Raw genomic sequence first — 16,256 nt, 5'->3', positions numbered from 1 at the left:
ACAGCTTTTGTTCTTGGTGCACTCAATGTCCCAAAGGACTTGTCGTGGGTCCTTTTCTTGTCCCTTTCAATTCTGGATAACGCTTGGATCTTTCTTCAGAGCTCCTGCCTGGCATTCCACTCCCTCTAGCAATCCAACTTTACCCAGATCAAAGATAAATTCATGGCAGTCAGATGACTATGGTCATGGTAAGGTGATATGGAGACAAAAAAGACCACTGCTACATCAGAGCATAAGGAAGCATGGACCAGCCAGGCTCTAAGTAAGTCATCCTGGTAGCCCTCATTTTCAAGTCCCAGTGACACTGGGAAATGAGTAAGGTCAGAGTCCAGTATAAACAGAGAAAGCATGGCAGATCACTCTCCAAATACCCCATGGCAGTAGGGGTGCATGGCACAGTTCCTCAAGCCACTCCTTCTTAGATGTCCATATGACATATGTGGAGTCCTAGCTTCCCCTGCTGGTGACAGGTGGCTTATCTTTGGTCCACAATCAAGTTGAGAAGAGGCTCTGTTTGTAGGTTTAGGACTTCTGAGCATTAGTGTTTCCACTGCACACAATGCTGCCTGGAAGAAGTTGTTCTAATGTGCAGGAGGATGCAGAAGCAGTAGCAAAGAGACCCAGACTTTTCTTTATAGAAAAGAGACTGGCTGGCCCCTGATTCTACTTAAATGCTCCCAACACACAGGCCTGTGTCCAGTCCATCTTGCCTGCCTTGGCTCTGGTGGCTTGTCCTCAGTGAGGTTCCAATCCTAGATTTAGCTCAACTCGGTGAGAATTCTCATGAACAATATAAAAGATGTTGTGAGCTGTTGCTCACTGAGAATCCATCTACCAGGGCACCAGTGCTGGGCACACTGCAAGTATCCATTATATCCATGGTAACCCTACGGAGAGGTACCCAGAGAGGTAAGGGCTTACGTTTAGTAGGATGGCTGCACTGCACAACCCCTGGGGCACTGTTGGGGTTACTGAATTCTACTGAATACTGATACTGATAATAGAATTTATTACTTGTTCAGATTGCCCAGGTTTTACAGGTGCTAAGGATCATGTCCAAGGTCGCACAATAAATGGTGAAGCTGGAATGAGCACCCAGGCCTGACTCTGCGCATGTTACTAACAGTCTTTGTTAAGTGGCCAAGAAAGGAAAGATGTCCTTCAGTGTTCAGGAGATGGGTCTAAAGAATGAGCTTATCCTTGCTGAATATGTGAGACATGCTGTTCAGACCAGGTTAGGGGATCTCTGCTGTTAATTCTCAAGCTTGCTCATAATCTTATTTCATGCATCACCGCGTTTCATAACAGACCATTGGTCACTTTCATTTTCAAAATCCATTTAAGTTCAGCTGACCAGAAACAGTCACGGGTGGAGCGGCAAGTGGGAAGTTCATTACTAAAGCCAGGTTTGGAACCCGTAGATCTCGTCCAGTCCTTGGCAATAGACACAGGGAGTGGGCATGCTAAAGACAAGAAGAGGATGGTGTTGATGTTGGCTCATCCACCGGAGCAGTCAGGGCTATGCCCTGGGGGGAGTTGCATGTGAAATGCTAGAACGTTAGTACCGATACTACCTGGAGAGCAAATGCAACCCGCAAGCTGCTTCCCCTCGGCGGACAGTCCTGCTATTGTCTTTGAGGAGACAGGCTTTAAAATGGCATCAGTTGAATCATAGAATTCCAAAGAGAAATGATGAACATTCAGGCAGTGGGTGTGTCTGGGCATAGTTAGGACAAACAGAACAGGGAGGCGTGAGGCCTGAAGACCCCTGAACATGCCAGCTTGAAGGCTCACACTCAGGTCTACATGGGCGTGGGCCAAGGTGTCAGGGTCTGAGGTGAAGTTCTTCTGGAAACAGACGGGGCAAGTCTGCACGAGGTCATCTCTTGTGTGGAAAGTGAACACAACAGGCTGGTCAAGAGATATGAATGAAACAGAACTATTTCCCAAATGAGGCTTCCAGAAAGAAGTGGACAGACTTCATAAGAAGTGATTTCACCTGAAAAATGCTAATTGCAAATCCCTTTTCTTTAGCCCTTTGTCATTAAGAATGTTACCCCTCCTCTACCCCATGCCACCTTTTTTTTTTTTTTTTTTTTTTTTAAAGAGAATTGTAACCAAAGCTTAGAAGCAGTGAACCCCCAGGATGATTGAAGAGGTAAGAGAAATCTAAATTAAAATAAACGTCGCCCAGCTCACCGGCACTTTTACCTCTGAGGAGCCCAACAGTCTCTTACCTCCTGATAGCAATTCTCCATTTGTTCCAGGCCAGAGGCTCTCCACAGCTCTACAGAAGGCAGACCAGGAGGCTGAACGTGCCTGGCAATAGCCGTGTTCCACAGGGATGGCTCATAAAGAACATCATTTTATATCAGGCAGGCAGATAGTATCAAATACCATAGGTGGCAGGGGTTCTGCTTAGCAGGGCTGTTTGAAGGATTTTCATGACCTTACGTTTGTAGTGATAATCTGTTAGTGAACCAGTAAATGCATTCTCCAGTGGCAATCACTGCCCACTATAACTCACTTCCAAGCCTCAATTTAGATAAGGTTCAAAGTAAGGACTATGGACTATTGCAGCAGAAAGATGCAAGAGGAAGTCATGTTTGAGCCTTTCACATCTTTACTCTGGGACTGATTTGGGTTCGACTAAAGATGGAAAGGAAAAACCAGTGCCAGGGACTGCCCTGGCATTGCCAAGGCTTCTACTTATGGAGGAAACAATTTGTTAGGTCTACACCTCTACTTTTCTTGCACTGGAAGGAATAGTATGAAAAACCAAACTAAAGTGGCAGAAAAAACAGAGAAGTTTATCAAGGAAGAGTTCATCATAGTAAGGATCCGTTATCCGGGAAAGGAAGAGTCTCTCTGCTGAAAAGGATTGTCTTCCCTGAGATACAATGGCATCCTTGAGAGCTTCCCACACACACATATATATCCCACGTAGAGGCTATAAGGAGGCCGCATCTCTTGTGGACCTAACTTTTATTCTGCCCCTCCCCGCTGCCCCACTATCCCAACAGCCAGCCTGGGATGCAAACACTAGCCTCTGGAGGGCAGTGAGGCCTATGAAACCTATACCAGTCGGGCTGTATGACATAATTACAGGTAATAGGATCTTGGCCAAGCCAATGAAGAATTAGGCCCAGCAGCTATTTCAGAAGAATGGATGCAATTCTATGCTTGACTAGCTATGAAAGTTCCAGGCAGAAGAACAGGGAAACAGACAACAGCCAGCTGAGCCAGCAGCTCTGCTGAGAGGAGTCCCACCGCAGCCAGCACACTGCTGGCTCCCATCAGTGCACGCTGCTGAGTTTGCTTGGGGAAGGCAACTGGTGACTGGCTCCCAAGGAGTTTAAAAGCCAACGGGGGTGGGGTGGGGTGGGGGTGGAAGGGGGAGGCCAGTAGCGGGGCGGGGGGGGAGAAAAGGGCAATGTGACGTTCTTCATTATGTTTAGCCTCACCTCTTTGCATTTTGATGCCATTTTCATTGAATGGGACTAGAACGGGAACTGAGGGCCCTCCTCCTAGAGCTTTTAGAGATAATTTGGCAAGAGTCAGGAGCCCATAAATGAAGGAGATGTAAGTGGGCAGCCTGGTATTCACACGGTGCTTACAGCCTATCCCTGAACAGAAATATGAACTTCAAAATAATCCCTTCACCTCAGTTAGCAGTTAGATCAACAAAAGCAGAGGATGGAAACCACCAGGGAGGGAAAGAGACAAGCAGCATCTATTAGGAGAGTGGGGAAGGACATAATGCTTTCTATTTGAACACTGGAATTAAAAACAAGGCAAACAAACAAAAAAACACTCAAATACCATTATCTCATTACCCTATCTGACAGACGGGGAGACCAAAGGAGGTCAGAGTCCCCTAGAAAGCACACAGTCAGGTCTGAGTAATGGACTTCTTCTATGAGAAGATCCTAAATTAGCAGCTGTATGTCCAACCTCAATACTCCAAAGACTTCCTCTCCACCCCACAAATGTTTAAGCTTAGAGAGCTTTCCTGAAGAACCAGAACAGACAAGAACAGGTCTTCTTCCCAGTCTCTAGAATTAGGTCACAGGGAATCAATGAGTTGATTTAGTGAACATTTATCAGTTGAGATTCTCTTACACATGAGGCAAGATACAAAGAACACAAAGGCAGAAAGCAAGAAAGCTTCTTGTCCTTGTGAAGTGAAGAAGCGAAGTCGCTCAGTTGTGTCTGACTCTTTGCGACCCCATGGACGGTAATCTACCAGGCTCCGCCAAGCTCCAGTATTCTTTTCCAGGCAAGAATACTGGAGTGGGTTGCCATTTCCTTCTCCTTCTGCCATTTCCTTTCCTTCTTGTTCTTGAGGAACTAACAATTTAGTGGGGAGACCAACATAGATCACTTCAACATCACTGGCCAGTACATGACAGATGTCTGTATGGACACAGCACTCTGGGGACTGAAGGAAAGCCATCTGCCCAGCCTGAGAGATCCAGGGAGCGCTAAAGAGAGAAAAGGGGGTATATCTGGATGGACAGATGGGAATAAGAGAGCAAAAGAAGGGGGTGGTTGATATACTGGGTGGAGAGCTTAAGTTGACCTCACGGATGGGAGATATGGAATTAAATGTTACATATGGGGAATTGTGAATTATAATGTCAGTTGTGATGAGGTGTAGATTGAAACGAATAGTGGAGATACCTGAAGTTCAGAGGTTATCAAAGATACATGTAAACTAAGGAGATTAAACTTCATCCCAGAGGCAATGGGGAGTTACATATTTTTAAACGATGCACCTTTTGAGAAAGGTTAAAAATAGAAATATGGACATACATGGTCAAATTGATACGAAGCAAGGCAGGTCAGCGAGAAATTATACAAAAATTAAGGCCCACTAAGGCCAAACAAAGGATGACGCAGGAATCAAGCAGCTAAATGATATAAGAACTATGACAAGAGGAGAGTCAGCAATTCGGGAAGGCATGGCCCCTCTGCAGTTGTGAGCCCCCAGAGTCAGACTTAGAGACTCTGACCACTCAACCAGTGTTGGACCTCCAGGCAGGTCTCTTACAAATTTATTAGTTCCAGATATTTGAAGGCTCAGGAATATACAACATGGCTAAAAAGAATAACCACCTTATAATAGCAAAACTGGCAAAATTCAGGGAGAAAAAACACTCATTTGGGAATGCAGACATTTGAATTTTGGTATTGATATTTGTCCTACAATAAGCTCTGTGAATAGAGGCAGTTCACTCTACATCTTAGTTGCTAGAATTGTAAATCTGGGGATAATATTTTTCTTATAGGTTTGCTGTGACATTAAAACAAAGTATTATATAAGAAAGTGCTTTTACACTAGAAAATGCTATATAAAATTGATCACTATTAAGACAGAAAATCTTTACTTGAGCCCCCATCAAAGAAAATAGCCTTAAATTAATTGAAAAAAAAAAAAAAAGGAAAGACCCCTGGTGGGTGATGAACTGTCAAGAATGTGTGGGGGAAGTGAGAAAAACCCTCAGCCCTCCCAAGAGCCTTTAATGCCTTGGGGGATAACAGAGGTGTTTAGAAAGCTGGCCTTGCTGTCTTTGCTCTTTCCTGGGCAGTGGTAGAGATAATCTAGAATAGGGTGTCTTTGTATAAATAAATGCAACATTGCCGGATGGCTGGCTTGCTTTCCCAGAAGGTTATTCTTTCCAGCTCAGTGAGGGCTACCAAGGGGCAAGGCACTGATAAGAGCTGGAGAGCTGTGGGTATCCTCCACCCTGGTGGACTTCCTGTGGCTTGAACCATTCTCATAGCTTTGATCCAGAGAAGTAACGTGGCTACTGTTCCTCCTTACATTTGTCTCCTGGACAGGGAGGAGGCCTGCCTGGACAGATGGAAAAGGAAGGGCGATAGGGCAGGTACCAAGAACTTTGGGGAAAGACAGGGCATGAGGGAAAACACTATTTTGATCAGCGGTGAACTGCTTAGACTGGTTTACCTTTTACAGACCAGACGCAGTACATTTGGTGCTAAAACAAAGGAGAAGGAACCACTTTCCTTTTAATTAAGTATTCTTTCCCAGACAAACCCCTCTGTAAATAAAGACACCAATATTCAATGCCGAGCCCACATTTTTCTGAAACATAAATACTTGCTCTTCAAACAGCAACAGTTGCTTGCGATGCTTCTGTGTATTTTTCTTTCTTTTTTTTTTTTTTAAAGCAGGGGTAGTGGGAGGGAGGGAATCCAGGTCTGAGCCCTGGCCACTGCAGCCTGCAGAATGAGCTCCCCAGGGGGACAGCCTCCCTGTGGATGCTGGCAGGAAGAAGGGAAATAGGTCAGGGCAGCAGCCGGAGCTTAAGGCTTACTCTCCAGCATGAGGATGTCATTTTCCAGGCAGCAGCAAAGGGCAATTTCGGAGAGCTCAGGACAAAGGGGTCATTCAGAAAGGCCTTGGAAATGATGCCCCCATCCCCCTGGGAACTGCCTTCCTACAGCCGGAAACTGTGAAGAGGGTTCAACTGTGGTGCTGATCTCTTTTAATAATACCTTCTGGTCCCCTCTCTAACAGTGCAGGTTCTCCTGCTGCAGCGGCAGCAGCGGGTGAGTGAGTGAGAGCTAGCTAGCTGGCCTCCTGACACAAAGGTGTGGAGAGATTCCCCAATGACTGTTTAACTCACAGGAAGAGCCTCAGAAAGAAGAGGATGACCCGGGATTGCTGGATCAATGTTTTAGACAGCAATGCCAAGGCAGGCAAGAATCACTTACCCAGGACCACAAGATAACTGGAGTGTGAAAACCTTGGAGTTTGCACTTTTAAGCTGGTTGGTTATCTAATGCTCTCTCTCACCACTACTTCTGGGAAGATGCTAGCAACGGGCACAATTCTCCATCTGGGAAATTACACCGGATCTTCCTGTCCTTGGCAGTGTGGCAGGGAATTGCCTGAAAGAGGCAGCTGTATTTGGGGGGTGGGGGGGTGCCTGGCAGAGGGGGTGTCACCAAGCACATGCTGTCCAATGATCTCATGTTGTGTGATCCAGAAGTGGTCCAGCCTCAAAGACAGGGGACATGAGAACCAATCCATTTTCAGGGTTATACCCAGCCATTTAAACCCAACCCAGCAAAACCTGTGTAGTACAGTCAGCAAATATGTTTGATAAAAAGACAGTAAGTATTCTAGGCTTTGCGGACCATATACACTGTTGGAACCACTCAACCTTGCTGTTATAACATGCAAGGACCCATAGACAGTATGTAAAAAGGTTAGTGTGGTTGTGTTTCAATAAAGCTTTATTTACAAAACTGGCAGTGGGCCAGGCTTGCCCACCCCTGCTCTACACCAAATGAGCGAGGCTGGGAAGAACAGCTGAAGTCCTTTGAGAGTTCCTGGGCTGCTGTGGCCTTCCAGGTCACAAAGAGAACCAGGTAACAACGTGGTGTCTAGCCTACAGTTAATGCCCTGAAGCTGGCAGCACCACCAGGACACCCAGACCATTGACCTGAACAGTCCTGCCAGGCTCCCGACTCAGGAAAAGGAACAAATGCCAAGAGGAACCAATGGCTGAGGAGAAGGGCCATGAAGAAAGATGGAAAAAAAGAAGAAAGGCAACGAGAGGTGGCAGGGAGACACTGAGGAAAATGAGCTGCATGATGGCCAAAAATGCCAGGCACTCTCTCCTGACGAGTGTCATTGTAAAAACACATTTTGGCAAAGCCAGGCGCTCAGGTCTAAAGATAATGGGGGCTGGCCGAAATGAGAGGGGTCTTGTGTGTGACAGTGCAGGCTCCACAAGAGGATATGGGATGCAAAACCTGCAAGTCTGTCTCCACCCGAAACTGGGAAAGAGACAGGCAGCACTTCCTGCCCCATCGATCCAAAGCTAAGACAGTGCACCTCATAAATAAGAAGATACTTTTCAGGGCCAGGTGCCCTATACTTGAGCTTTTTGCTCCCTGCTAGGGTGTTTATTACACAGTCTCTCCCCTACTTCACATCCTTCTCAAGGCAGTCTCTGGGTTCCTGAGTCCAGCTCGATGGCCATGCCTCCCTCTGTGGGGTCACACATGAGGCCCAGGAGGTGCTGTGAAATCAACGTAAGACCCGAGTGCTGCTCCTTTCTGAGATCAGATTTGTAATGACTGGGGAAGGTAGGCAGGGGATGGAGAACTGCTGGCTCAAAATAAGATAATAAAACATATACATATATATATATATATATATATATATATATATATACACACACACATATATATATATATATATATAAAAAGAGGGGGATGTGGCAGGGTCAAGGACAATCGCATCACCACACCTGTTTTACTGAGCTAAATGTGATTACCAAGGGAACAGGCACAAGGTAAGAAAACCCATTCAACTGCGGCCATCACAGCAGCAGTTTGGCCCCTGAAGAGTTCCTGGAATGAAGTCTTCAGTGGACACTGCCCTGAAGGCGAGAGTTACGTGCACTGCACGTCTGTGGTCCCATGCTCAGTCACCCAGGCAACCACATGGTCCTCCTAAGGGTGGGAAGGACCTCTACACCTGAGGACCAATCTGTCAGGCTTTTCTACATTCTTGTGGGGTAGAGGGAAGATGGCAAAGAGAAACACTCCCCAGGCCAACTTCTGAAATAAAAATGAGGATACTATACAGGCAAAAGTTAGTGAACAAACCTATAACAAAACAAAAACCCTTCTTCATTCCTATGCTGTTCAGAAAGGAGTTTTCATATACTGTGAAGGAAACTGCCCAGAATAGGCTGTAACTGGTTCCTTTAGTCAGAATCCCAAGTTATCCTCCGTTTAGGCATACTTGTCTTTCCTCTGGATAAAGACCTTTCAAACCCATCAGCCCAACAATCATCCAAGCAGCTAAGAAAAAGTGGAGAGGCTCTCTATCAAGAATCCCCAACTTACGGCTTTGAAAGATTGGGACACTCCAACTAAGAAAGATCAATATCAACCGTGGATAAGACTAAGGATGCCAGGGGCACCAAAGAGGATGGGGAAAACGCTTTAGCTTTTTCAACAGTCAAATATCAGCAAGCACACAGACAAAGGTAAGGTCATAATAACCATGAGACAGTAGAAGAACTTTGGGCCACCCACTCCTTTCAGTGGTCAGTATTCTCTTTGACCCCTTTGTGCTTTTGGATATCACCAGCGGGCCAGAAACATGATCAGGAAGAAAAGTGGCTGGGGAAACAAGAGTTAAAAAAGAAAAGGGAAAGCACCTTTAGAAGATGTGAAACAACAGGAAGAGGATACTGGTGAGAAATGAACAGAAAGGTGACTAAGAGAGTAAGTGATGAGGATGTTACCAACAAACGTCTCAGGCAGCCCAGTGGGCGGATTTCCTCCCCCAACCAAAGTATAACCAACCAACCAACCAACCAACCAACCTTTGTTCCTGCTCCCTATGTGCAGTCTTCAAGTCATGACCTTGAGTGGACTCACCTGCTTATTCCAACATGAAACAGTTCTGCAGTTCCTTATTCAAAGGGGATATTGCAGAAGGGACATTCTAAAATATGCACCCCTTTAACTCAATTCCTGTAGGGTCAAAAATGTCAATAGCTACTGACAACAGGAGTGTTTGGATTCTGGAAACACTTCTCTGGCATGCAGGGAGTGGGGTATCTTTAATTGATAACAATGCAGCCTGCGCTGTGCAGTTGCAAAATAGCGGGGAAAGACACCTTGCATACCAACATAAGGACTGCTTCTTCACGAACAAATGCATCTGACCACACATGAAATAGAGGGCAATGTGATACTGATGAGACAATTAAGGAGGTTAAGCACCCCCCGTTAATATATTCACTGACATTTCAAATCAATATGAGAGATGTGAAAGCTTATAAACAGGTATTTGTACCACTTAACATCCAAAGAAGCCCACACTATTGCTCCCAAGAATCTACAAAGATCTATGAGCAAGATAACCTCTAAGATCCCCATAATCTTTTTCACTATGTTATGAAACATGATATTGCATTAAAGCAGGAGGTACCCTGTGGGTTTGATTGTTGGAAAAAAAAAAAAAGGAAAAAGGCAGATCTAAAACCCTAAGCCTGAGTCCAGCACACTTCCCACTGTTCCTTTTTTGTGCCCCGCCTAGCAGAATGAGTGACAGGCATACTCCTGGAAAGAAGATGGATCTGTTGACTATGACTTGAGAGAAATCAGCAGGTAGATGGGCACCATGGCAGCTGAGCAGCCTCACTCCTGCCTGCAAGAGCCAGCCCAACAGGCAGAAACAGAAATACAATTAAATTAAGTCAGAAAACCCGCTACAGAAAATGCAATTACTCAAAGATACAAATAAATGTTCAAAGAAAATTGGCCCCTGACAGGGTTAGTCAAGCTTCTAAATCCAGCTGGAGGCAGGCAGCTCTGGGCTGATTCACCAAGGAGGAGACCGCACAGCCGAAGGCTCACTGCCTCAGCATCCTGGCTGGGCCAGCCGGCGTTCACCCCACATCCCAGGACACCCAGGGTGAGGAGCAATTGGCGGGTGGCTGGTCAATGAAGCAGGGCTCCAGGAACAGGATGTGGGCAGACACGGAATGGGTCACGGACGTGGAAGGCGGCTCGCCAGAGATAGGGGCAGACAGATCTCCGACATTGCAGGAAAGCACCAGACCGAGTGAGCCCCGCTCCCTCCACCCTCCTCATCCAAGAAGCAACTGGAAGACGCCCTACCTCTCGCTGCAGCACCAGCTCCTTGGTGAAAAGCGTTGCCTCCTCACTGAATGGCTCCCCTTCCTGCACCAAGCCTGGGAGGTTCCGGGCTCCTCTGGGGCATTCGATACCTGTGTCAGGAGAAAGGAAGAATCTGTGATGAGAAGGGGCCCATGAGGTCTGGTGTCCAGCAAGAATGGTCCCCTGACTCTGGGCGCCAGATAGGTACTAGATGATAATGCAGGACAGGACAGAGAAGCGGAAGGAGGGGAAGTGTTTAGTTCACCTGAGTGGGAAAAACGACCACTATCAGGGCAGCAACAGTGGGGAAGGGGATCTTGGTCACAGAGTCTGGAAATTATTAAGATCACCAGGGGAGTTCCAAGTAAGATATTCGGGAAACACCCCCCACTCCACCAAGATGTGGGATGAGTCCTTGTCTTGGACTTCTCCCTCTGTAAGGGCCTATAGTCTCGCTGCTTCAACCACCACTTACACAAATGGCTCTCCCACCTAAATTACACTGACATCCCCAGCCATTCTGCCTCCTGAGAGCCGTTCTGGCTGATGCCTAGACATTTTCTCTTTACTATCTGACTTGCACATCCAATTCAAAAGTGTTAACTTGGTGTCATTTTCCTCTTCAAATAAGCTTCCCCCTCTGTCCTCTGGCTATATTTGGGACAATAGTACCATCAGTATTTCATTCAGAATGGGAGACAGAAAAAAAAACAGAATCTTGATGAAATATTAGGTGTCTGAAGCCAGACAGACCTGGATTCACATCCTAACTGTCATTTATTAGATCTGTGACCACGGCCCAGTGACTGAGCCCACTCAAAGCCTCAGTTGTCCTATTTGTAAAACATACTTCACGTGCCTGTTGGTGGAATTAGGGGAGATTATTATGGCAAATATTTAGTAACATGCCTGACACATGGAAAGGTTCAATACATTTTAGCTCTTATTATTGTATCATTATTATCCCTGACACAATTACCCATGCTCAAAATCTCAGTCATCTTTCATTCTACAAAGTAGTCTGCAAGATTCTTGAAGACAAAATCTCACCCTTCACACGCCTGTGTACTCAAGGACAGCACTGTATACAATATGGGTGCTCACTAACCAAAGCAGACTGCGTTTTCTTTCTCTTTGTTTCAATCACTGATGGTGCAGATATTTATCATCGATGGTGGTCACCTGTGACAGGCCACAAACTATGTCACATTTTGATGTCTGAATTAGATTTCCCCCAAATTCAAACTGCAGCTGTAATTATAAAGCCAAAAACGTGACCTAGGTTAGAGACCTAGGAAAGGAAAATAATCAAAATATGGGGGGGTGGGATGCACTTAGTGCCCATATCTAAACCACTGCTGGCCTCTCCTGCTGCAATAAGGCAGATCTGTTGGAAGGTGTGACCTCTTATTTATAAACAGCCTCAGGGACAGTGACAGACGATCTGGCTTGGGGAGGTGGCGTAGGGCGGACACCTGCTGGGAGCCTTTGGGAGAACAGGGGCCACCGCTGCTGGGACAGAAGGTACACCCCTTACGGATGAAGCCAGGTGGCTGCGCGTGTTTCTGGCCGCAGCACAGATTTCAAGGTCAAGGAGCTCAGAGGAAAAGTAATAGTTTATACCCCAGGTTTTCAGAAGCTCAAGAACAGCGCTTTCTCTCCAAGACTCCAGGCCTCAGCAAAGGAACACACGACATCAAACAGAACTCTGGACGGGGAGCACAGCACCAGGAGAGAAACCGCAGCAGGGGAGCACCTGGAGCTGGTGCCAGGACCATTCCCCCACTCAGGCGGAGACGGGATGGGGACGGCCCTGCCCGAGCGCCACCCGGGCAGAAGGTCACCAGGGCTGCCTCTCTCCCTTTCCAGGCTGGGAGGGAGAAGTGGAACTGATTTTTTGAAAAAGACATCAATAAACTCATGGGACCAAAAAGCCTAAGATTCACCTTGAGAGGAGATGAGGGCTCCAGAAAAATGAAAGCTAGCCCATCCATGACTTTCACAATGTTATTAACCAAAAGCCCTTTCCATTTTATATGTGTAAACTAAGCAAACAATGCAATTATCAGAGGAAGATAAACCATTCTATTCTGGCCACATAACCACAGGTAAAACACTGTTGCTCAAACAAGAGTACTGTGAAAACAAGTGTTCAGTTTGTTTGTGACTCCTGGATGGGATGTGACTGGGGTGCTGTGGCTGGGGCTGCAGTGTCACTGAGAGGAAGGACACAGAGTCACTCTAGGTGACCAGATGTCCCCACTCTCTTCCTGTTCTTGCCTGGGTATTCTGAAGTCTTAAGGGAGCAACACACCCCGCCAGTCCTCTCTGAATCCTGGGAGATCACCAAGTGATAAACTAGAGAGGCAGGATGGCCCACTGAACCTGGGGAGGCAAACAAGTCAAGCTGAAATGGATTCAGATTGGCTTCCTGGAGAGACTCCTGGGCCTGTGGTGAGCAAACCTTAACCACTGCATGTGGACTCAGAGGCAATGGCGGGCCTCAGTTCTGCTGCCTCTCCACCTGCCAGGAGCTGGGTTCCAGCTCTTCAAGGGGAGAAAGCTGAACTAGGCTGTCTCCCTGCCCTTCAGATGGGAAAAGTAAACACACTGCAGCACATCAGTTCCCATCAGGCAGGCGGGCAAGAGAAAGTTGCCGGAGAACAAGAATATCATCGTTGCTTTTATCATTCACTCTCCCCTTTCTCCTGGCTGACTCGTCCCTCTCTCTGACCCGCCTCTTCTGAAGTAACCCCTTCTGAGGCAAAACCTGTCTCAGTGTCGCACCTCAGGTCTGGGTCAGGATGACTTAGTTGATGCTACTTACTAGGACAGAGAGAGGTTCTATCCAGTGGGAGCAGGTACCAAACACTGAAACCCAGGTGAACCCAGGTATAAGTTCTAGGAGAATAAAAGGTGTGTGTGTTTTTGGGATGAGTATTTACTGAGCATCCTTGACTATCTATGAATTGACATGTGGCCCCAAGTCACCAAGTAGCCAGTCTGAACTCTAGACTGTCAGACGCTACAGCTACTGAGAAAAAGCCCGGTTTCTGGAGTCAAGCACTGCTCTCGCCAGTGTTGGACAAGGCAGGAGCGCAGGACTGGGGGACTCCATTTCGTGTCAGGCAGGTGAGGGCAAGAACAGCTGGAGTTGACATGTATGGCAGACATGCCCCCACGGCACTGGGGTCCTCATGAGAGCAGAGGCAGGGGGATCCCTAGATACAAGGGGGTCCCCAGGCTGGATCGCAAAACAGGGAGTGGGTGAGTGAGGTGGAATCTATTACCAGACCAGGGCTCACAGCTGGGGCTAGGAGGCAGGAAGGGCTTTTACAACATTGACTATCTGAGTGTTAGAAACCTGATGAGCCAAGCTACTTCTGAAGATGGACTGAGTGCTGCTGCTGCTGCTGCTGCTGCTAAGTCGCTTCAGTCGTGTCTGACTCTGTGCGACCCCAGAGACGGCAGCCCACCAGGCTCCCCCGTCCCTGGGATTCTCCAGGCAAGAACACTGGAGTGGGTTGCCATTTCCCTCTCCAATGCATGAAAGTGAAAAGTGAAAGTGAAGTCGCTCAGTCGTGTCCGACTCTTAGTGACCCCATGGACTGCAGCCCACCAGGCTCCTCCGTTCATGGGATTTTCCAGGCAAGAGTACCGGAGTGGGGTGCCATCGCCTTTTCTGACGGACTCAGTAGATGAGTGTTTTTCAAACTTTTATCATTTATTATGATTCCCTCCCCCCACTCACATATGGGGATATACATATATACAACAGTTTCCATATAAGAGTGGTCAATTGTGACTACATGTGATACTCTGTCTCCCTTCTCTATTTCATTAATGAAAACAGCATACAGTTACGACACTGAATTAACTGAAACCTCGGGGTGAGGTTTGCAAGGTCAAGGGCTTGGGGAAGACTGAGGTGTGAAGACAGAAGGCTGGGTGGCCTGACGGCCCTCTTTGAGAGGTCAAAGGCCACACCAAGTGCTTACGTATCAGCTTTGGGACTTGGCTTTTGTGTCCCAAGGGATCAAGGACAGGACGAGAAATATGCAGCCCACTAACAGAGAGTAAGTCAAACAAGGTAACATCATAAGGTAGGAGAGACAAGACGTAGCTGCTGCAGGCAGGGGAAGGACACGTGCAGCCAGCGAGGGGAGTCCTGCTATGCCCTCCCCTCCTGAGAGCCTGGCCAGTAGGGAAGCCCGACTGCACTGTACCTCTGACTCAAATGCCCCTCGGTGCTGGGCTGGCGTCCCCCGTGTGCTGCTTCGTTACTGATGCAACAGACTTAGAGAAGGTTAAAGAAAACATATCACAGGAATGAAGGCTGGGTTCTCTAATAGCGACCCGGAGGCTGCAGTGGCCAAGCTGGGCCAGCCCACATGCCGCAAAGGTGAGCGCCCCAGATGGTGAGAAGGAAGCGTGTGTCATCAGGTTCCGGAAGCCCTCGGTAGGCAGGCCAGGCAGAGCTGCAATTCTGGTTGGGGCTCAATCGCCACTATCTGCTGTCTTTCCCACTAAGGCCCCGGGGCTGGCCTGCCTGCTCACGAGGACAGTTAATTCTGCTGAGCTTCCAATGCCACATGTGCAGGTCAGCCACCAAGCTGACCCCTGACACAGGCAACACACGAATACTGAAAACACTGTTGTTGTTTTTTTTAAATCTCAAACATTCTTGAACATTTCCTTCCCTATAATGGGGAGGGCAGAATGGAGAAGAAAGAGACCCCCATGGGGCCCTCGCAGCTGACTTCTGCCAAGGGCAGACACAGGAGAGGCAGGCCAGACACATCTGCTTCTGCTCCAGAGGCTCCCTGACCTCTTTAAAGCCCGACAGACAGACCTGCCTAAGGGAAAAGCCATTATCCCTCACACCTTCTCTATGCTTTCTGGGATAGGAAGGCCGACCAAGATTACTTAAAAACAGAAACAGAAGAGAATTTGCTTGATCCGGTACAATTGAGAAAGAGAAAATTCATCACCAGGCATCAGCACATCATTTCTGGTTTCTATTCTGCTGCTGACAAAGTATCACACATCTCCAAGCCTCAAGGTCTCTGGCTGTGAAATGAAGGTGCTCCAAAATTCTCTCCTGGCCAGGAAATCCTACCATCTGCGTTATGCCCTTCTGAGATCTCCCATGTCAGGTTCGACTCTGGGAGTACAGGGTGCCTCCTTTCAAATGTCAAATTCTGGAGTTATACACAAGCATTCTATTAAAAAGAAATTATACATTTAGAGACATTGACTAACTAGGTCAGTTAACACAAACACTTTGGGCAGTCAGCTCTGGAGCAAGAAGTACAAATTGTTGTAAATGATACGATAATGGCTACGTAAGATTCTGTTGATGGCCATATCAGAGAGTCATGTATTGCTTCAATATTTTACATTATATGTTGAGTTTTATGATAATTAAGCCTCTGGGCTCAAAGCGTGGTGCCTTTTTTCTTTATTGAAGTGAGGGAAGTATCACAAATTCGCCTCGGCTAGAAGTGACACCTTCCCAATGGCTTAGTCCAGCAAACAAGAGGCCAGGCATTTGCGGCTGGCAACAGAACTCTAGT

The 16,256-nt window shown here is 47.2% G+C and overlaps 1 protein-coding gene across 2 annotated transcripts in view; it reads right to left on the bottom strand.

Annotated features, from left to right (window-relative positions):
* The window catches only part of SND1 (staphylococcal nuclease and tudor domain containing 1), a 422,591-nt gene that overhangs the window by 89,654 nt on the left and 316,681 nt on the right, over positions 1-16,256 (bottom strand). For both annotated transcript variants that reach the window (XM_055590844.1, XM_055590845.1), the window contains exon 16: positions 10,681-10,790. In XM_055590844.1, the coding sequence (XP_055446819.1) occupies positions 10,681-10,790 (110 nt within the window). The remainder of the gene's footprint in view (positions 1-10,680; positions 10,791-16,256) is intronic.

Source organism: Bubalus kerabau, chromosome 8 (assembly GCF_029407905.1).
Source record: "Bubalus kerabau isolate K-KA32 ecotype Philippines breed swamp buffalo chromosome 8, PCC_UOA_SB_1v2, whole genome shotgun sequence".
Classification (NCBI taxonomy): Eukaryota; Metazoa; Chordata; class Mammalia; order Artiodactyla; family Bovidae; genus Bubalus; species Bubalus kerabau.
This window is presented reverse-complemented; position numbering and strand designations above follow the sequence as displayed.